Source organism: Dreissena polymorpha, chromosome 15 (genome assembly GCF_020536995.1).
Source record: "Dreissena polymorpha isolate Duluth1 chromosome 15, UMN_Dpol_1.0, whole genome shotgun sequence".
NCBI classification, from domain to species: Eukaryota; Metazoa; Mollusca; class Bivalvia; order Myida; family Dreissenidae; genus Dreissena; species Dreissena polymorpha.
Window position 1 is genome coordinate 8,155,530 of NC_068369.1, and position 23,945 is coordinate 8,179,474.

At 35.9% G+C, this 23,945-nt stretch overlaps 1 protein-coding gene across 2 annotated transcripts in view; it reads left to right on the forward strand.

Moving 5' to 3' along the window:
* LOC127859463 (E3 ubiquitin-protein ligase Mdm2-like) overlaps positions 1 to 23,945 on the forward strand; it is a 47,465-nt gene that overhangs the window by 127 nt on the left and 23,393 nt on the right. Inside the window, exons 1-5 of one of the 2 annotated variants that reach the window (XM_052396852.1) lie at positions 148 to 606; positions 4,661 to 4,759; positions 8,137 to 8,211; positions 13,999 to 14,132; positions 23,708 to 23,933. In XM_052396852.1, coding sequence (XP_052252812.1) covers positions 4,700 to 4,759; positions 8,137 to 8,211; positions 13,999 to 14,132; positions 23,708 to 23,933 — 495 coding nt within the window. In that variant the 5' untranslated portion in view covers positions 148 to 606; positions 4,661 to 4,699. Of the gene's footprint in view, positions 1 to 147; positions 607 to 4,660; positions 4,760 to 8,136; positions 8,212 to 13,998; positions 14,133 to 23,707; positions 23,934 to 23,945 lie in introns of those variants that run through there. The other variant, XM_052396851.1, reaches the window with a different exon arrangement.

Sequence of the window (23,945 nt, forward strand, 5' to 3'; positions counted from 1 at the left end):
AAAATGTATGTGTTATCGTATTTAATATAAATGTACACTGAATGATCGTCATTCATGTTTCTTTTAATAGTTTCTGATGAACTTTATCGAATTCATCCCTCTTCAGTTCGTACCAATTATATTTTTTAATAAGCTTCGTTTCGTAAAAGCTTCGTTGAGCAGTTTTAAGAAGAATGTTGTACATAATTGACACTAGCTCAAATCAGCGCATATAGAAAAGTAAATACCTCACAGAAGTTTTACCTGGGACTATAATATTTAATTAGAAATGATACTATGTGACAATTTGTAATATAAAATCAGTAAAACTTCATCCTTTCAGAACCTTAAACATTTACTTGTGTCATATGTTTTTTTCTCAGAAAGGCTAAGTTACCTTGAACCAAAAAGTGTTTCGGTCAATGCACATTCATGGTCTCGGTGGCCTATAATAAGGCCAGGTTCTTCATGATTGGGCATGTATTGATATTGGTCTATATTTAGACATTATGAAATATACTGCCCTTCCATGGTCTGCAAACTTTAGTTACATTGTTGCACTTAGTGTAGCATGAAACATGCGCAAAATTACATGCGCACAAGATTGAAGCCGCGCAACAGCATTTGGTAAGGAGCCTAGCACGTGAATAGTGTTAGATTTAGTGTGTATAGTATATACTTATAAATTGGAAAATTGGAAATTGGATCAATTCAAATGCAGTTTCAAAAAATTAAGGTAACAGTTGGTTATTGTTAATCATATTCAATCAATGCTATTTTTTATAACGCTTAAAAGTAATTTAGTCAGCAATAATTAATTTTATATGTTATACAAAATAATATTTATTACCCGGATTGTGTTTGTTTAAAGTTTATGTTAATGTTTACTTTGTATTCATATAAAGTGTTAATTCTATTTTCAATATCACATAATATGTAAATTTTGAAATATTTCATATTTTATGTTGGCATTGGTTTAGAAGATAAGAACAAGCAAATTCTGTGATGTCGGACCATCTTGTGACTACGTGAATTCCTTTAAAAAATATATAATTCTATAGTTACATATTACCGGTATTGTATTAACAGTAAAATGTTTAATATTGAGATTATTGGGTACCTTTTTGCTGCTCTGTCAATAATATTGTATTTTTGTTGATTTTGTGCTGATTCATCTCAATTCTGACAAATAAATTTACTTTCATTATATCTTTAACAATAAATAATTATTTAATCTGTAGATTCACAACAAAATTAATTAAATTATTTTGTGAAATAACGTATTTGAATGGTGACCATATCAAGTTTTTTCCCAATTGTATGATATGAAAACAGCTGAAAATGATCTAATCACATTCCGCATGGTGTAACCATTTTAAAACATGACGAAATAAGCCTTGAGCATTGCATGCTTATGTGACATGTGTTTTGCTGGGATGGGTTCAGGAATGAAAGCATGCTGCTCTACTGGTTTCAGTAACCAATCAAATTCAAGAAATTAATTTGAACTAAAACAAAACACTAAACTTTGAAATTTAAAAAATGTTTGTCATTGATTATTACTACACAGAAATAGTTAAACAGTTATAAAAATATTTTATGTAATTAATCTGTAATTAATACACCAGTAATTTGCATACATTTGGAATGTCTCAAGTTTTAATATATAAACAGTTAATTGTCGCCATAATTTTCACAAAATGTCCAGATTGTAGCCAGAAAAACTATGGCATGCATCAATAAATCACATTAAAATTATAAATTGTTTTTGTTTGACCATTTGCAAGATCTGTTTTATGTAAATGGCAATTAGCTGCATGTAACAATATGCAGGGGCCTTTTCACAGATTTTGGCCTGTTTGAAGTTTGTCATTAAATGCTTTATATTGTTAAATGTAAACATTAAATTTGAAAAGCATCAGTAAAAAATCAAAAATAAAATTTTAAAAAGGAAAAAAAAAGTAGACCGCAGCAGGGCTCGAACCAGTGACCCCCGGAATCCTGAAGTAAAAACGCATAAGCCAACCGAGCTATCCTGCCAAGCATGCATAACATGCGTATTTTATACGTTATATAAGCAATCTTCGTAGTTTCACAAATTTAAACGACAACAGAAATCTCCAAATTATTCAATCGTTTCGCTTTGCAACGCTTCATAAATTTTTAGGTTTTAAAATCGTCAAAAGATGCATATAATGGCTATATTAGACAATGGCAAATGTTCAGTTATACTGTTTCATCACACATTTCATAACTAAACCTAAATGTGCGAATCTGAAAACAACATTTTTCAATTTGTCAATTTACCAAACCGTGAAAAGATCCCTTTAAGTTGCAAATTAACTTTAGTGTCCTGTTCTGTTCTATAACAACTGTTCTCTTTTCAGCTGTTTTGTTTTTCAATCAAAGTTTTCATCAGCAAAGGTTTCGAACTTTGTGGTATCTATTATGTGAAAACACAAACATTTTAAGAAAGGGCAGTAAAACATAAAAAGGTTATTTTCTTTGATCACAATAACCATGTATTCAATAATATTCATAATTGTAAAGAGTTTTGAGAGTTTTATTTTATGCTTTCCGGTGGTTTATTGAGAAATATCAGTGAACTAAAACTGATTATTTCACTGTTTCAAACAGTGAAAATTATCAGTGATAATTATCAATAATTTTAACTGTTTACTGTGAAATGACGTCATTTTTTGACAAAATGATGTCATTATCCCAGCAAAATTCTTTAGTTAAACTCTTTAACAATGTTTATAAACGTCGACAAAAAGCATAAAATAAAAAGAAAATTTGTTGGTTTCGGTGGAGTATTGATTTTAATTCACTCGTGATCATAGCAAATATGTATTTTCACTCGTGGCGCATATATAATTTTCTATGATCACTCGTGATTTAAAATCGATAATCCACCGAATCCAACAAATATCCTCTATTTATTTTGTCAAATTTTGGGCCAATATTCAGACACATTTCAAATCTATAAAATAAGAAGTTTTTTTCCTTGTATTCCCAATAAAGGGTTTACAAAATAAAATAAAAAAAATTATGCTTTTTGATGGTTTATAGAGAAATATCAGTGAATTACAACTGATAATTCACTGGTTCAAACAGTGAAAAATAACAGTGAAAATTATCAATAACTTTCACTGTTCTACTGTGAAAAGACGTCATTTTTTTACGAAATGATGTCATGATTCCAGCTATATTCTTCACTTAAAGGGGCCTTTTCACAGATTTTGGCATGTTTTGAGTTTGTCATTAAATGCTTTATATTGATAAATGTAAACATTGGATATAAAAATCTCCAGTAAAACAATCAAGAATAAAATTACTTAAAGAAAAAAAGGTAACCCTCGGCAGGGCTTGAACCACTGACCCCTGGTGTCCTGGAGTAAAAAGTCTACGACTTAGACCACTCGGCCATCTTTTCGTCTACAACTCCAGTTGTATTTTATACATTATATAAGCAATCCTCATTGTTTCACAAAATACAACGACAACAATAGAACTCTCCAAATTATTAATTCATTTCGCGTTGCAACGCTTTATTATTTTCGGGTTTTTAAATCGTCAAAAGATGAATATAATGGCTATTTTAAGAGCATGGTTAATGTTCAGTATTACTGTTTCCTCACAAATATCATAACTAAAACAAAAATTTGCGAATCTGAGACAACTTTTTTCAATTTTGTCAATTTACCCAAATGTGAAAAGGCCCCTTTAAACTCTTTAAAAATGTAAATAAAAGGTGAAAAAAGCATAAAACAAAAAAAGAAAATTTGTTGGCTTCAGTGGAATATCCATTTTAATTCACTCCTACCAGAAAATATTTATTCTCATTCGTGGTAGATATTATTTTCTACGATCATTCATGCATTAAAATCGATATTCCACCGAAGCCAACAAATATCCTCTCTATTTTTTGACAAAGATTGCATTATTTACAACATTTTCATATTAAGCCCTAAAAGCTGTACCTAAGTTAATATAATATTGAAAACACTTTTATTCTCAATTTTAAAGTATTTGGTAGCCAAAAAAAACTGCCAATTACCAAATTTTAGTCAAAAGAACGCGATTTTTTGTCTTTTGAAGGGCCCGGCCCCATTCTTAAAAAGTTAAAAAGTAACACTTCTGTTAAACCAATACATTATTGTCCCCTTCTGGTTTCACCGGAGGGGACTTATGGTTTGCGCTGTGTGTGTCTGTCCGTCTGTCTGTGAGTCTGTCAGTCACACTTTTCTGGATCCTGTAATAACTTTAAAAGTTCTTAATATTTTTCCATGAAACTTGAAACATGGATAGATGGCAATATGGATATTATGCAAATCATTTCATTTTGTTCCTACGTCAAAAATTCTGGTTTTTATGGCAACAAATAGACTAGAAATACTGCTGAAAATGGTGGTTATCTGGATTCTGCGATAACTTTGAAAGTTCTTAATATTTTTTCATGAAACTTGCAACATGGATAGATGGCAATATGGACATTCTGCACGTCATTTCATTTTGTTCCTGCGTCAAAAATTGTGGTGTCTATGGCAACCAAAAAAAAATACATTATGAAAATGGTGGAATTTCTGACAAATTTTGGAGCCGGTAGGAGACCATATTTCTTGACAATAGCCTTGTTATATATTGTTTTAATTGTTATAAAATGCACTTAATTTTACAGATAGAGACCAGTCTGACGCTGTTAAGGTCTGGAGTTGTTATGGAAACAAAGCCTGCACAGCATCTTGTCGAGGAGGAATATTTTATCAGCGTTCCTTTGGTGAGTTAGGGCTTTCTTGTTTGTATTTCTGCAGTCCTATTCAACTTCTGCTTAATTATCTATTGAACATTACTCTGGGAAAATGGGGTAAAATGCATGTGCTTAAATTGTCGTTTACTTCTACAAATATAAATTAATGTTGTGTTAACACAGTCATTGATTGACAGTCATCCACTGAACAATGGTATTGTAGTAATCAACCCTAACTAATCTGAGTGAGAAGTCATTTTGACTTCCTTCTTTTGAAATTTAGTCCCACAAGACTTCAGGGAGTCCAAAAATTAAGAAACTTGTTTTTTACCATATTTTTCTTGCTTAAAAACATGTTTATCCATGAAATGTTAAATTCTCTTTTATGTTTGGGTTCAGATTGACGTTTGAAGTGACTGCTGTTCAATATTTGTATTGTCACATTGCAAATTATTTAACCTATTCCATATATATTTTTGTTAATTATTGGAAGGTTTAAAAAATATTTTTTCTATTATACATTTATGCTTATTTAACCTCGGGATCATGATAAAAAAACATTATTGGAGCATTTTGTTTTGTTACTGTTACAGTTAATTAATCACATTGTAAGGGCGTAACAGCTCTATAGTTTTAATTGCTTTATACATTTTTATGTTCTCCAGTCTATACTGGGGTACATATTGTTTTTTCCCCGTCTGTTGGTTAGTTGCTTTGTTGGTTTGTTTGTGTCAAACTTTAACATTTTCCATAACTTTTGCAGTATTGAAGGTAGCAACTTGATATTTGGCATTCATGTGTATCTCATGCAGCTGCACATTTTGAGCGGTGAAAAGTCACGGTCATCCTTCAAGGTCAAAAGTCAAATTTTGCAATATTAAAGATAGCAACTTGATATATGGCATGCATCACTTTTGTCAAAACATCGTAGTCGACCAGTGTATATTTTTCATTCAAAATCGGGTCTGGTAACGGTCGGACCCATTCCGAATTGAAAAAAGTATATATTTTTCCCAAAAGGGGGCTAAATAATTCCCAATGGAAGGTTTCCAAAAAAAAAAAATTATAATTTTTATTTTGATGTCAATATTTTGTTCATCTCCATCCATATAAGACCAACCTTAGTATTTATAATAGTAAATATAATACTCGACACTCTTGTATCCTCAATTTTGAAGCATTTGTTAGCAAAACAACACCATTAACTTCCTAATTTTACTCAAAATGCTGCGAATTTTCCCAACCCAAAGGGACCTGGCCCCATTCTCAAAATGGTGAAAAAAAACACACTGAGTCTACACGCAGTCTACAATTTTTTTTTGCAAAAATTAATACACCCACGCTGTCCTTGCTGATAACGTGGCGTTAACACGTGCAGAATAATTGACATCTTGTCACATGTCGATCAAATTCTTATCTAAATATATATCAACCAATCAGTGATCGCTAAATTTGGTGTGCCGGTTGCTAATGAAGTGTCTGCAATTTTCCAGACAAGCTGAATGTTTAGATTCTCGTTTTGTAAACGAGTTTTGTTTGTTTTTTTTTTGAAAAAAAATGTAAATAAAATGTGGCTAAACAGCGTCATTCAAATTAATGTTACTCGAACAGTCGATACCCAGATAGATATTTTGGGGAATTGAGTTTATACAATTTCCAAAGCCAAAACATGATCTTGATATAGGAGTGGCAGATTCAATGTGTAGAATTAACGAAATCAATATAGATTATTTCAGAAAATGACACAACTTATTTTTGTAGCACTTTTCATAATAAAGATTGAGAAGTGTTGTATTAAATATTAGTTTCAGTCTTCACGCTAACTATAAGCCCGACAGCCCGGGACTGGTTAAATGTTTATCGGGCTACTAGAAATAAATAATGTGTATAGTTTTGCTATTGGAATTTTTGTCTGTTTCCAATATAACATCATAATTCGGGCAAATGGTTAAATATATTATACCGTGAAGACTGTAGTAATATCAGGTTTATATGTAAAATAACATGGAATTTTAGTACCCTGTTTGTGTAACTTAACAAAATCCCTGTTTTAAATTTCTATTTTGTCAGAAACAATATTTAGTTCATCTCCCATCCAGCTCTATAATATTAACCTCAATAAATATTATATTGAAAATGTGTATTCTCAATTTTGAAGCATTTGTCAGCAAAACATCAAAACTAATTTCCCAATTTTAGTCAAAATGCCGAGATTTTTTCCAAATACAAATGGACCCAGACTAATTCCAAAAATGGTGAGAGAAAAAAACACTGTCATATCTCAACCAAATTTGTGAGGCATGTATATAAGTATAAAACTTCAAAACTGTTCAGAAATGTTAATGTTTGCTATTGTAGGTACAACCCTGGTCAGAAATGTTGATGTTTGCTATTGTAGGTACGACCCTGTCCAAAAATGTTGATGTTTGCTATTGTTGGTACGACCCTGTTCAGAAATGTTGATGTTTGCTATTGTAGTACGACCCTGTACAGAAATGTTGATGTTTGCTAATGTAGGTACAACCCTGTTCAAAAATGTTGATGTTTGCTGTTGTCAGTACAACCCAGTTCAGAAATGTTGATGTTTGCTATTGTAGGTACAACCCTGTTCATAAATGTTGATGTTTGCTATTGTAGGTACGACCCTGTCCAAAAATGTTGATGTTTGCTATTGTTGGTACGACCCTGTTCAGAAATGTTGATGTTTGCTATTGTAGTACGACCCTGTACAGAAATGTTGATGTTTGCTAATGTAGGTACAACCCTGTTCAAAAATGTTGATGTTTGCTGTTGTCGGTACAACCCAGTTCAGAAATGTTGATGTTTGCTATTGTAGGTACAACCCAGTTCAGAAATGTTGATGTTTGCTATTGTAGGTATGACCCAGTTCAGAAATGTTGATGTTTGCTATTGTAGGTAAATTACAACCGGGTCTCCCTTTTCAGAAATGTTGATGTTTGCTATTGTAGGTATGACCCTGTTCAGAAAAGTTGATGTTTGCTATGGTGGGTACGACCCTTTTCAGAAATGTTGATGTTTGCTATTGCGGGTATGATCCTGTTCAGAAATGTTGATGTTTGGTATTGTGGGTACGACCCTGTTAAGAACTGTTGATGTTTGCTATTGTAGGTATAACCTGTTCAGAAATGTTGATGTTTGCTATTGTAGGTACGACCCTGTTCAGAGATGTTGATGTTTGGTATATTGTAGGTACGACCAAGTTCAGAAATGTTGATGTTTGCTTTGTATGTATGACCCAGTTCAAAAATGTTGATGTTTGCTATTGTAGGTAATCCAGTTCAGAAATGTTGATGTTTGCTATTGTAGGTACGACCCGGTTAAGAAATGTTTATGCTTGCTATTGTGGGTACGACCCTGTTCAGAAATGTTGGTGTTTGCTATTGTAGGTGAGACCAAGTACAGAGCTGCTGGCGGTATTGAAGTCGGCCGGAGCTACTGGTAGTGTGTTCACAAAGAAGGAGGTAAGTGATGACAAGTTTTGTCTTTTTAGCTCATCTATTTTTTGAATTATGTGCCCTTTTTATACTTAGAAAATTGAAAATTTGGTTAAGTTTTGTGTTTAGGTCCACTTTATTCCTACAGTATCAAAGCTATTGCTTTCATACTTGCAACACTTATTAACTATCATAAGGGGACTGTGCAGGCAAAGTTATGTAACTCTGACTGGCATTTGGACGGAATTATATATGGGCCCTTTATACTAAGAAAATTGAAAATTTGGTAAAGTTTTGTGTTTTGGTCCACTTTACCCCTAAAGTATCATAGATATTGCTTTCATACTTGGAACACTCGCAAACTATCATAAGGGTACAGTAAAAGGACAAGTTGCATAACTCTGGTTGTCATTTTTGCGGAATTATGGCCCTATTTTGACTTAGTAACTTTGAATATATGGTTAAATTTTGTGTTTCGATCCACTTTACTTCTAAAGTATCAAGGCTATTGCTTTCAAACTTCAAATACTTTCATGCTATCATAAGGTTACTGTACCAGGCAAGTTGAATTTTACCTTGACCTTTGAAAAACCTTGACTCAAGGTCAAATTATTAAATTTTGCTAAAATTGCCATAACTTCTTTATTTATGATTAGATTTGATTGATACTTTGACAAAACTACTCTTACCTGACATACCACAATAGACTCCACCCAAACCATCCCCCGTGCCCTCCCCCCCGCTAATTTTTTATCATCTCACAAATGACTACCACACCCTCACACTATACCCCCCACCCCCACCCCCATTTTTTTTTTTTTGAAACCGTTGAAAAACACAAATATTTATTTTTAATCAGGGTTTTTTTTGGCTCGATTTTATAGCCGAAATTCGGCTATGTTCCCAAACCCAACAAGAGTGCCAAACTGTCACAACATACGCCCGTTCGAAGGTTTTGGACACCATGATCAATGCTTGAAATGCACTAAGTGACCTCGAGACCTAGTTATTGACCCGGCATGACCCATATTTAAACTTGACCTAGATATCATTTAGTATAACATCTGACTAAATTTGGTGAAGATCAAATGAAATCTACTTCAATAAGAGAGCGGACACCATGCTAAATACTTGAAATGCAATATGTGACCTTGTGACCTCGTTTTTGACCCTGCATGACCCATATTCCAACTTGACCTACATATCATCTAGACACAACTTCTGACCAAATTTGGTGAAGATCGGGTGAAATCTACTTCAATTAGAAAGCAGACACCATGCTAAATCCTTGAAATGCACTAAGTGACCTTGTGACCTAGTTTTTGACCCGGCATGACCCATATTTGAACTTGACATAGATATTGTCTAGACACAACTTCTGACCAAGTTTGGTGAAGATCGGATGAAAACTATTTAAATTAGAGAGCGGACACTGCTGTGGACGCCGTCCGCCAAGGGTGAAACTATAATACGTCCCGTTTTTAAAAACGGGCGTATAAAAATTGATTTTAGGTTGATGACAATGATAAACAGTTGCCTTTCTATAGTACCCATGCACAGTGAAAAACTCATGTACCTGTGGAAATCATGATTAGATTGAAGGAAAAATGAAACTTACCAATAAACATGTTGTTAAAAATAACTCGTTTCAAAAATCGCGAAAAAAATAAACCCGATGAAAATATCGCAAAATAAAACTGGATAAAAATATTGCATAAAAATATTGCATGTGTTAATCGGTTGCATGTCTCCAATCAGTCCTGACTGATATATAATCTATATACTACCTCTGACCAAGTTTGGTGAATTCAACTTGAACTAGAGCTTTGTCACTGAATGTGACTTATACCCCCATACCACTTTGACGCAGGATAAAAAGTTGTTTAAAAGTTTCGGATGAATACAATTTGAATTAGAGTCCGGACAAAGTGGCGCCGTTGAAAATGCACTAATTGACCCTATGACCTAGTTCTTGACCCGACATGACCCATATTCGAACTTGACCTAGATATCAACTAGATGCAACTACTGACCAAGTTTGGTAAAGATCGGATGAATACAATTTGAATAAGAGTCCGGACAAAGTGGCGCTGTTGAAAATGGACTAATTGACCCTATGACCTAGTTTTTTACCTGGCATGACCCATATTCGAACTTGGCCTAGATATCAACTAGATGCAACTACTGACCAAGTTTGGTGAAGATAAGATTTATACAATTTGAATTAGAGTCCGGACAAAGTAAAATGCACTAATTGACCCTTTGACCTAGTTTTTGACCCAGCATGACCCATATTCGGACTTGACCTAGATATCAACTAGATGCAACTACTGACCAAGTTTGGTGAAGATCGGATGAATACAATTTGAATTAGAGTCCGGACAAAGTGGCGCCGTTGAAAATGCACTAATTGACCCTATGACCTAGTTTTTGACCCGGCATGACCCATATTCGAACTTGGCCTATATATCAACTAGATGCAACTGCTGACCAAGTTTGGTGAAGATCGGATGAATACAATTTGAAATAGAGTCCGGACAAAGTGGCCCCTTTGAAAATGCACTTATTGACCCTATGACCTAGTTTTTGACCCTGCATGACCCATATTCGAACTTGGCCTAGATATCAACTAGATGCAACTGCTGACCAAGTTTGTTGAAGATCGGATGAATACAATTTGAATTAGAGTCCGGACAAAGTGATGCCTTCCGCCCGCCGCCCGCCCGCCCGCCAAGGGGTTTCACATAATACGTCCCGTATTTTATACGGGCGTATAAAAAGTATACTTTTTTCCCAAAATGTGGCAAAAAAATCCCAATTTCCAAAAAATTTCTTTTTAGAATAAAGCCATGGGCTATCTTCCCAAAAAGTGGGAAAAAAAACCTGTTAATATTTTATTTTTGAAATACCGTCACACCATCGCACCCAAGAATCCCCCCCCCCACCCCCCCACCTCCCACCCCCAAAATATTTTATATATATTTTTTTTGCATTTTTTTCCGCATTTTTGGAAGATAATGTAATAAATGTCCACACTCCCACACTATACACCCCTCTTCACTCCACCCCTCTTTCCTTTGTGATTGAAATTGAGAGTCCCTTCACCTTTAAAAAGAAAATAGATGAGCGGTCTGCACCCGCAAGGCGGTGCTCTTGTTGGAATATGAGCCACAATTTTAGAAAACGGGGCTTAATGCTTTTGCATAGTGTTGTCTCTGATAAATCTATGCAGTCCACACATGCAAATCCAGGAAGACACTGATAAGTCAACACTTTAAAACGTGCATTAAGCTCCGTTTTCTCAGGGCAAGGCTCATATGTGATTTAATATCTGTTGAAATTACAGACAGACAGACAGACAGAATAGTTTATGACCATATCACTTTTGTAATAAAAACACAGTAAAGCAGTACAAAACAATTACATGTAAAAAACCAGAGTTAGGAGACAATGTTTCTAAAAGTTCTTAAAGTGTTCAACAAGTATATGCATCATACAAACTTTCACATCTTGTAAAAATATTATAAGGATACGGTACTTACGGAAATTGAATTTAAAATAATTTTCTTGAAAAAATAGACTGTACAATTTGTACATTATAAACAGTTTTGTAGTTTAGGAATTATGAATTACAAAAAGTATTACTACTTGATAAGCAATTGACTATTTGCACACATTAATTGGATCATATATATATAAACATGTGGTTGCGTTGCTTCATTAAAATGTCACGACAGGCTCTGGAAATGGGTTTAATGATGCGTTCATCTGACAGCAAGAATTATGCCGAGGCACTATTTGTGCTCTATTTATTGTATAACACTTGATGTATGGCTAAACAATGATCTCTGTCTTAAAATGCCTTAAGTTCCGAAGTTTATTACCTTTATTTGAACATTTTTGACCATATGTAAACGATTTCTTCCCATTTACGCTTAAACTTGTTCAACATGGCTTACATGTTGCTACATTATGCATGTCGGTAAAGTGTCGCCCCAGATAAACCTGTGCAGTCCCCACATGTTGGTAAAGTGTCGCCCCAGATAAACCTGTGCAGTCCCCACATGTCGCCCCAGATAAACCTGTGCAGTCTCCACATGTCGCCCCAGATAAGCCTGTGCAGTCCCCACATGTCGCCCCAGATAAGCCTGTGCAGTCCCCACATGTCGCCCCAGATAAGCCTGTGCAGTCCCCACATGTCGCCCCAGATAAACCTGTGCAGTCCCCACATGTCGCCCCAGATAAGCCTGTGCAGTCCCCACATGTCGCCCCAGATAAGCTTGTAAAGTCCCCACATGTCGCCCCAGATAAGCCTGTGCAGTCCCCACATGTTGCCCCATATAAGCCTGTGCAGTCCCCACATGTCGCCCCAGATAAGCCTGTGCAGTCCCCACATGTAGCCCCAGATAAACCTGTGCAGTCCCCACATGTAGCCCCAGATAAGCCTGTGCAGTCCCCACATGTCGCCCCAGATAAACCTGTGCAGTCCCCACATGGCGCCCCAGATAAGCCTGTGCAGTCCCCACATGTCGCCCCAGATAAACCTGTGCAGTCCCTACATGTCGCCCCAGATAAGCCTGTGCAGTCCCCACATGTAGCCCCAGATAAGCCTGTGCAGTCCCCACATGTCGCCCCAGATAAGCTTGTGAAGTCCCCACATGTCGCCCCAGATAAGCCTGTGCAGTCCCCACATGTCGCCGCAGATAAGCCTGTGCAGTCCCCACATGTAGCCCCAGATAAGCTTGTGAAGTCCCCACATGTCGCCCCAGATAAGCCTGTGCAGTCCCCACATGTCGCCCCAGATCAGCCTGTGCAGTCCCCACATGTCGCCCCAGATCAGCCTGTGAAGTCCCCACATGTTGCCCTAGATAAGCCTGTGCTGTCCCCACATGTCGCCCCAGATCAGCCTGTGCAGTCCCCACATGTCGCCCCAGATAAGCTTGTGCAGTCCCCACATGTTGCCCCATATAAGCCTGTGCAGTCCCCACATGTCGGCCCAGATAAGCCTGTGCAGTCCCCACATGTTGCCCCATATAAGCCTGAGCAGTCCCCACATGTCGCCCCAGATAGGCCTGTGCAGTCCCCACATGTTGCCCCAGATAAGCCTGTGCAGTCCCCACATGTCGCCCCAGATAAGCCTGTGCAGTCCCCACATGTTGCCCCAGATAAACCTGTGAAGTCCCCACATGTCGCCCCAGATAAACCTGTGCTGTCCTCACATGTCACTCCAGATCAGTCTGTGCAGTCCCCACATGTCGCCCCAGATAAGCCTGTGCTGTCCTCACATGTTTCCCCAGATCAGTCTGTGCAGTCCCCACATGTCGCCCCAGATAAACCTGTGCTGTCCTCACATGTCACCCCAGATAAGCCTGTGCAGTCCCCACATGTCGCCCCAGATAAGCCTGTGCTGTCCTCACATGTTTCCCCAGATCAGCCTGTGCAGTCCCCACATGTTGCCCCAGATAAGCCTGTGCTATCCCCACATGTCGCCCCAGATAAGCCTGTGCTGTCCCCACATGTTGCCCCAGATAAGCCTGTGCAGTCCCCACATGTCACCCCAGATAAGCCTGTGCTGTCCCCACATGTATGAAGTTTTGCCCCAAATAAGCCTGTGTAGTCCCCACATTCATGAAACCCTGTTTTCCTTGAGAGAGGCTCACATGCTTTTGATCAAGATGATTTTGACTATGGGAAATATGAATATGATTTTGCCAAACTGAAATTGGTTTTGATCTTTTGGTTGTTGTATATTGCTGAAAATCAATTAAAAAAAATGAGTTGATTGGGAACTGAAAATGTCCCCCATGTTTGCAGATAATTCATCATCTGAAGAACTACATAAGAGCTCGACAGCTGTTTGACGTGCTTGACCCTCGCATTGTTCACTGCGCCAATGACCCGCTGTTTCACGTGTTTGGGGTGGACATGTTCACAGTGGATGATGTATTGTAAGTACTGTTGCCTTACGCTGTTAACTTTGTTGTTACCATTTTGGCTGGGTACCATGGGATTGGGAAAAATGGTGTTGTTTTGACTAAAATTTGTAAATTGGTGTGTGTTTTTTTTGCTAACTGATACTCCAAAATTGAGATGAAAGTGTTATCAAGTTTATATGTATACGTACATTCAACATATTGAGCTGTATAGCGACATAAAATTAATGTTGCACTTTATAAAGAAATTTTATGGTAGTCATTTGGGGAAAAATTATACTTTAGATTGGGAATTGGGCTAAATTAAAGATCCAAATTTGATGAAAAAAACACACATTGCTTCATTGACTTTTCTTCCATGATGCTGGCTGATTTTTATGCCCCCCTTCGAAGAAGAGGGGGTAAATTGTTCTGCTCATGTCGGTCGGTCGGTCAGTCTGTCGGTCGATTCGTCCATCGAATGGTTTCCGGATGATACCTCAAGAACGCTTATGCCTAGGATCATGAAACTTCATAGGTACATTGATCATGACTTGCAGATGACCCCAATTGATTTTCAGGTCACTAGGTCAAAGGTCAAGGTCACAGTGACTCTACACAGTAAAATGGTTTCCGGATGATAACTCAAGAAAGCTTACGCCTAGTATCATGAAACTTCATAGGTACATTGATCATGACTCGCAGAAGACCCCTATTGATTTTCAGGTCACTAGGTCAAAGGTCAAGGTCACAGTGACAAAACACGTATTCACACAATGGCTGCCACTACAACTGACAGCCCATATGGGGGACATGCATGTTTTACAAACAGCCCTTGTTATGTTAAAATTACCCAAAAAGCAAGACAAAAATATGGTAATACGTTCCTCATCCTGCACGCAGCATAGTAAATATAATGCTGCAGTGTCAGTTCTTGTTAGAATTTAGATAATTATTGCAAATACATTGTTAATTGGTCAGTTAACTTTTTTCTGCTGCATATTGAGTCAACTACATTTATTTATTTCATAACATCACAATGTCTTATACTGTTAACAAACAAAGATAAATCAGGGCTCAACATTAACGGTTGCCTGATTGCCCCTGGCAAGTAAAAGTTGGGTCCGGGCAAGTTACTTTATATTCTAGTTGTCTACCTGGGCAAGTGCAAAAAAGAACAAGAAAAACGTGTGTTTCTCTGGTTAAATAGTACAAATAATCACGAACGATTTGCCTAATGCAGAAATTTACCTCAGCAATTGGTGTTTGTGGAAGTCAGAACTAACTACGCATAGTGCGCATGCATTTCCAAGCTTATTTTTAGAAACGCCGTAAATTGCTTGGGATTTCAAACATCGGCTTTCAAATGCTATTGTGTTTATCTTTTTCATTACTATTCAGTAACAAATAACATCGTTGGTGTTTTCAGTCACGAAGAAAACTACTAAAATTATAACTATATAAAGTAGGGATGGCAACGAATACCGATTTCGGTATTCGAATATTCGGTCACCCTTCCGAACGAATATTCTGATATTCGGTCAACATCTGTCGGAAAAAAGTCAACTTTGTTTACCGTACCATTACTCCATGAATTCTACTTTCGTTTTTACCGGAAGTTCACCGGAAGTAACTTAATATTGACACAGCATTGCCGTCTCTAATTCGAAGCTGATTTTGTTGATTACTTTTTATTGTTAAAATTGAATGATAAAAACTGTTTTTAAACTATTAATATCGTACATCAACAATAGAACGAGAAACATAATATTACATGACGACTAAATAATTACATGACAAAACAGTTAGATCTACAGATAATTAAAGCTGAACTTAAGCGAATTATGTACATAGCCACAACACACTTTGAACCTGTTTAACAGACTAAACAGTCAGTCTTTTAAAGTTGCCACGTTTAAAAAACACTTGGATCGGCGACTTCTTATTGGATGATGTCGTGAAATACTTCCAAGCAGCGGAAGGCGTAGGTGGCATTTTGCTTGGACAGATATTTACTTTATGCGTGTAGCAATTATAATACTTTCAATTAAATGAGGGTGCAATATTAAAAACATTTCTTTAAGTATAATACCTGATTGAATATTGAGTAATAAATTAATGTTTGGACCATACGATACGCAAATACTCATTAGAGGTTGAGTAAATTATTTTCTAAAAGCTTTTTTGATTGGACAACGTGATTATAACCTTACGATCTGTTTTGTTTTTCACACCTAGTCGGCTCTTTCTTTACAAATTTAATCTTTGATCATTTTAAATGTAATTTGAGTGATTAGATCAAGATGGGTCGGTGTTTTAATTGCCATACGGTCTTATTTGTTTTTTACACAAAGTTGGCTTTTCCTTTACTCATTTAATCTTTGATAATTTTAAATGTAATTCGAGTCATTGGATCAAGTGCAGGTCGGTGTTTTGATTGCCGACGCGATTTGCACCTATCATAATTTTGACACAAAGTGTCAGGCTTTGTTAGCGGGATTTATGACCGGTATACTGTCATCACCATAGCGACGCATTATTGCGCCAACCGGAATAAACATTATGACACGAGGAACAACTTTTTTGACAATGTTTGAAGCAAATTTTGCAAATACAAAGTCTTTGAAATTACTCGATTTTTTATTTTTTTATCCGAATATTCGATTCGGAAAACAGTATCCGAATATTCGGTCCGGGACCGAATATTTGGATATTCGGATATTAGTTGACATCCCTAATATAAAGGCAACAACAAATAGCTTCGGTATATATATATTTCATATTTTGCAACATACATTTTCAACAATCTTTTCCTTTACGTCAATTGACATTTTGTTACGGTTCAAGTGTTGTTTACAGTACTGTTAGCAGACGAGAAATGTCTATTTTATTTAGCATCGGCTTAACAAGAAACTGTAAGTCTGCAAAATCCAATGAAAAATGCACAGAAAAATCATCTGAAAGTGCCAAAAAGTACGAATTGAAGCGAGAACGCAACTATTTACCAAAATGGAAAAGTGAGTTTGAATGGTTGAGATATGATGATTCGGTAGATGCAATGTTAAATAATTTAACATTGGCACATATCTACATTTAGACTTTAATTAGACTTTAATTACTGTAAAATTTTGTTAAATGTGCAAACATTTAAAAGGTTTCGTGGTGTATCATTTTGATCTTTACTAAAAAATATGAGGTTTACAGTTAATGTGATATTCCATGTTTGGGCAAGTGGCTTTACATTCAGGGCAAGTATATTTTCTAAGTACTTGGGCAAGTTGGTTTTTAGGTTAATCAGAGGCGTCAAAGTTCAGGATTATTCCTGAAATCAGGATTTTGGCCCTTAAGGACCAATTTTGATTTTGATATAAATCAGAAGATTTTTTTCTGGAATTTTAAGATTATTGTCACAAAATGTCATTTTAAACACAATTTTTTTTACTTTGACATATTGTTCACAAAGTTATATACAATAGTAAACAAAGTTACATGAATTATTAACCCTTTTTTTGCTCTGGCCCCAAAACGATAGGCCTATTTTCAGGATTTTAGATTTTGGCCAATTGACACCCCTGGTTAATGTTGAGCCCTGGATAAATCAGTATTTATTTCTGAATGAGTTCATTATTGTTACACACCTGCAAGAAAGACTGTTTGTATAATGTTATCATTTATGCTTATTCAATCCACACGACATCGAACATCCCTTCAATTGAAATAAAAGCTGAACTGTTACAACTTTTCTCATTGGTTAAAAAATCAATCAATGGAAATAAAAGCACGCCTGTTGTAAGTTTTCTCATTGGTTATAAATTCAATCAATGGAAATAAAAGCTCAACTGTTACAAGTTTTCTGATTGGTCAGTTTGTTTTTAACAGAAAGAAAGTTTGATGCTGGAAAAGTTCCTAGTTGCTAGAGTTGCACTCTGTCTGATGTATTTATCATACATAGTGGATTGCCAGCACAATTAAAGCATACTTATGTTATTGGTTTATTTTGTGTATATTTATGCCCCCCTTCAAAGAAGAGGGGTATATTGTTTTGCTCATGTCGGTTCGTATGTCCGTCCGTCCACCAGATGGTTTCCGGATGATAACTCAAGAACGCTTAGGCCTAGGATCATGAAACTTAATAGGTACATTGATCATGACTTGCAGATGACCCCTATTGATTTTCAGGTCACTAGGTCAAAGGTCAAGGTCATGATGACCTGAAATAGTAAATTGGTTTCCTGATGATAACTCAAGAACGCTTATGCCTAGGACCATGACACTTCATAGGTACATTGATCATGACTCGCAGATGACCCCTATCGATTTTCAGGTCACTAGGTCAAAGGTCAAGGTCACATTGACCCGAAAAAGTAAAATGGTTTCTGGATGATAACTCAAAAACCCTTATGCCTGGGATCATGAAACTTCATAGATACATTGATCATGACTTGCAGATGACCCCTATTGATTTTCAGGTCACTAGGTCAAAGGTCAAGGTCATGATGACCTGAAATAGAAAAGTGGTTTCCTGATGATAACTCAAGAACGCTTATGCCTAGGACCATGACACTTCATAGGTACATTGATCATGACTCGCAGATGACCCCTATCGATTTTCAGGTCACTAGGTCAAAGGTCAAGATCACATTGACCTGAAAAAGTAAAATGGTTTCTGGATGATAACTCAAAAACGCTTATGCCTGGGATCATGAAACTTCATAGATACATTAAGCATGACTCGCAGATGACCCCTATTGATTTTCAGGTCACAAGGTCAAAGGTCAAGGTCATTGTGACCCGAAATAGTAAAATGGTTTCTGGATGATAACTCAAGAAAGCTTATGCCTAGGATCATGAAACTTCATAGGTACATTGATCATGACTCGCAGATGACCCCTATTGATTTTCAGGTCACTAGGTCAAAGGTCAAGGTCACAGTGCCAAAAAACGTATTCACACAATGGCTGCCACTACAACTGACAGCCCATATTGGGGGCATACATGTTTTACAAACAGCCCTTGTTATTTTAAAATCTGTATATTTGTGTTTTCACGCTTATTGTTTAAAGTATGAACTGTATGATAATGAAGAACACTAAGGTCTCTGATGTTTCAGCTTTCACTGAATTATAATCAAAGCCCCTCTTATTCTCACAATTTACTCGTTATACTAACACAGGTTTTAGAACAACTTTTATATAAAGCACTTTTAAAATCTACACTTGGTCATCATTACAAAATGTTAAAAGTACTGTAAAACCATAAATAATGCATGAAATTTACTGTTTTTTTCAAATGACAATGTTGACATTACCTAAATGTGTGCAATTAAAATTTAAAAACAAAAACAAAACACAATTTGTTGCATATTGTGGTACCAGGTTTTTTTTTCCACTTTTTGGAAAGATAGCCCATGGCTTTGGAATTGGGAATTTTATCGGCATTTTCATGAAATAAATTCATTAACCTTTTTTTTACACACGAAAAGTCCACTGATTAGGGAAATACTAAATTTTACATAACTCTTTAAATCATTCAAATTTAAAGAACAAAATCATATAATACTTTGTTAGATGTAATTGAATTAAAATTGAGATAAAATACGCTTAAGACACTTCTTTCTAAAAAAAAAAAAAAAAAAAAAAAAAAAAAAATTTTTTTTTTTTTTTATATTGGGGAATTTTTTGCCACATTTTGGGAAAAAAATATACTTTTTGGGATTGGGAACATAGACGAATTTCGGCTATAAAATCGGGCCAAAAAAAAACCTGGGTACTTTGTCACATGTTACAGCTGCAACAAACAAAAATGTTACAAAATGCACATCCTGTCTAAGGTAATGTTTTTATCATGAAAAAAGTGTTCCATCAATAATTATTGTTTTACATTAGATTTTATGTTTAACATTTTATTATGATTACTTCTGATTAGGGATGTCAACGAATATCCGAATATTCGGTCCCGGACCGAATATTCGGATACTATTTTCCGAATCGAATATTCGGAAGAAAAAAAATCAAATAACATCGAGTAATTTCAAAGACTTCGTATTCGTGAAATTTGCTTCAAACGTTGTAAAAAAGTTGTTCCTCGTGTCATAATGTTTAGTCCGGATAATTCGTCGCTATGGTGATGACAGTATACCGGTCATAAATCCCGCTAATTGCTTAAGGTTACAATATACCAAAAGATTTCCTACACAAATTCAATGTAAAAGCAATAACTTCAACAAAAAATAAAGTCAAACTTTTGCGCATAGAGACCCCCATAACCATACCTTTTCTTAAAGAGCATTCCAAGCCGCAATGATTTAGACAATAAAAAAGGGGGGGTCATGCGTTTTGCAAGAAAGAACTCGATGCGAATCAGCGGTCACTGTTTTACAGCCATCAATTTACCGGGTTCGTACCAGTGGATGAGGGTTTCCCGCCATCTGTCAAAGTATCATGTAGTCTTTAACCTTCAAGCAAATGAGTGAATTTCTGTTAAACATCAATGTTTTCCCTACCACATGCACAAAGAAACATTCTAAAATAAAGTCATGGCAAGTGCCCACACAGAGAATTGTGTCTTCTTATAAATGATGTTCAGGTTTTTAAAGAGTATAGCATTGCACTCCAAAAAGATTTAGTATATTGTAACCTTAACAAAGACAGTCACTTTGTGTCAAAATTATGATAGGTTCAAATCGCATCGGCAATCAAAACACCGACCTGCACTTGATCTAATGACTCGAATTACATTTAAAATTATCAAAGATTAAATGAGTAAAGGAAAAGCCGACTTGGTGTAAAAAACAAATAAGACCGTATGGCAATTTAAACACCGACCCGTCTTGATCTAATAACTCGACTTACATTTAACATGACCAACGATTAAATAAGTAAAGGAAGTGCCGACTTGGTGTGAAAAACAAAAAATATCGTATGGTTATAATCACGTTGTCCAATCAAAAAAGCTTTTAGAAAATAATTTACTCAACCTCTAATGAGTATTTGTGTATCGTATGGTCCAAACTTTAATTAATTACTCAATATTCAATCAGGTATTATATTTAAAGAAATGTTTTTGGTATTTCCTCATTTAATTGAAAATATTATCATTGCTACACGCATAAAGTAAATCTCTGTCCAATCAAAATGCCACCTACACCTTCCGCTGCTTGGAAGTATTTCACGATAAGAAGTCGGCAACGTGTAACTTGTGTGGAGTTAATCTTACGTACATCCAAGGCGGTACGACGTCCAATCTTCTCAATCATATTAGTAACAAACCTCCATCTTCTGCATCTTCGAATGATGCTGGGGACTCTAAGAAAAAGTCGTCAATGTCATCGTTTTTGAGTACTCCTAAGAAAGTGTGTTTCCGAAAGTGAACGGATTACATGTGCTATTGCGGAGAAATAGACTCGCCAGAGATCTGGTCGACGCAATCGTGTTTTTAAATAAGAACAATGTTCATGTGCCCAGTGACGCCGATCCGAGTGACTTTTCAATGTGGCAACGGTGTTTTATTTGCATGTGTTTGCTATGTAAATACTACGTTTAAGTTCAGCTTAAATTATTTATAGATCTAACTGTTTTGTTATGTAATTGTTTTGTTATGTAATTGTTTTGTCGTCATGTAAATATTATGTTTCTCGTTCTATTGTTGATGTACAATATTAAAAGTTTAAAAACAGTTTTCGTCATTAAATTTTAACAATTTGTGACGGCAATGCTGTGTCAATATTTAGTCACTTCCGGTAAAAACGAAAGTAGAATTCATGGAGTAATGGTACGGTAAACAAAGTTGATTTTTTTCTAACAGATGTTGACCGAATATCCGAATATTCGTTCGGAAGGATGACCGAATATCCGAATACCAATATCGGTATTCGTTGCCATCCCTACTTCTGATATCACTTCTGTAATTTTAAGTAATACAAATGCTGTTTATTTGTTCATGTTCATGAATGCATTTAATATCAGAGTAGTTGTGTAATTAAAATCCGAGACTAAAAAATCAATCAGTACCAACATAGTCTAATTCCTTCTACCTACCAATTATATGTGCAAATGGTGTTATTTTAGAGATATTGTCTTTGTAATATGTTTGTGACAGTGTTGAAATGGATTATTAGTTTATACATGTGTATTTAGCAATCTTGTCCAACAAACGCACAAGAGAAACATTCACATTGGGGGAATGATGTGTGTCATTTATTTCACTCTTTCAGTGCTGGAACCGAATTGTGAAGGCCTTTGCAAACAGATTGGATCCAGATGAGATGCCACAGAACATGGCGTCTCATCAGGATCCAAACTGTTTGCTATTATTATAGTTTTCTTTGGAAAAAAAAATCAAAGAAAATGCTAATTTTAGAAATTCAGCAGACAACATATTAGCAGACGACAAATTTCTCAGCATGCAAAGGATTAAGAACTGCTATTCATTAACAATCTGCAACACATTTTTATTTGCAGTGATTAGCAACATAATAATTACAGATAAAAATAATCTACATAGAAAAATTTTCATAGTTTTCAATATAAGTCACACTCTGGACAATGGGGCTTAATGCATGTGCGTAAAGTGTCTTCCCAGATAGGCTTGTGAAGTTCAAACAGGCTCATCAGCGACGGCTTCTCTTTCCGCCTAGACTGGATTTTCCTTAGGATGAGACTTTCTTTACGATCGTACACATAAAATAGATACTGTTGTAACTGGTAAGCCTGTTGGATATGCACATGCTTATCTGGGACAACAGTGTATGCCCGTTTGCCCATAATGAGGCCGATTTTATTTGTGTGGTTATTTTTTTGGTAACTACATGTATTATGCTTGAAATTTCAGCAAAGGTGGTATGTAGGAGACATAAGACAGACAGCGTGTACCTTGCAACTAGAATACGAAACTCTGATCATCTGTCGTGTTATATCTGTCCCCATGTTACATTCACTGTCTATGAGCAAATATATTTAGGGTTATCTTCCCTAACCAATCTTCATCAGACCACAAGGTACGCTCGTCTGTCTGTCTGTTGAATGTTTGACCAATGGCTAGTAATGTGTGTGTGAGTGTTTGTCTGTTCACTGGGATGATGATTCTTGCAATATGTTTGTTTAAACAATTTTAAATCAGTTGCAAACAGAAACATTTGGCAATTGATGTTAGTAATATTATTTTTTAAATCTTTTTCTGATAAATTAAAGAGATTTAATTGTACCAGAAGTGCATAATAAATAACATGCAAGATCTTGTAATGCATCAATTGCCTGCCAGTACTTAGTGTGTTTAATATGAAGGCATGGTCACATAAGAAATTGTGTGTTTGATGGGCTCAAATTGAGGCTAAAAAAGGCAAACTGAAACTAAAGTTCCTTTGTAACATAAGTTTCTTAAAATCATATATACTGGTAGATAAAATCATTATACTAAACATGAACAATCAAAAGTACTGGCAGTTTGTGTTTAGCATAAATTCATTTGTAAAAAATACTATTCTTATCAATAATGGGTTTCAATTGTTAAAAAAACTTTGGAAGTGGGTTGCCTTCAAATTTGGGCCTAAATATGAACATAATTCTGATTTATTCTATAAAACAGGTACAGATATGACATCATGTAAATTTCAGAGTTCTAATCGAGGCAACATGTTCACCAGTACCTGACCACTGCCTGAAAAGGAAGCGAAGGCTGGTTGCCAAGCCTGTGACCCAGCAGATGGTAACAGAGGGACCAGTGTCTGTATCAGTCTCGCTGACATGTACCCCACCCACCACCCAACCAACGGAGGCTTCATCAGCCCCTGTGCCCAGGGACATGGACAGTTCCGTTATAACAAGCACTTCAACCGAACAGGTAACATGATTA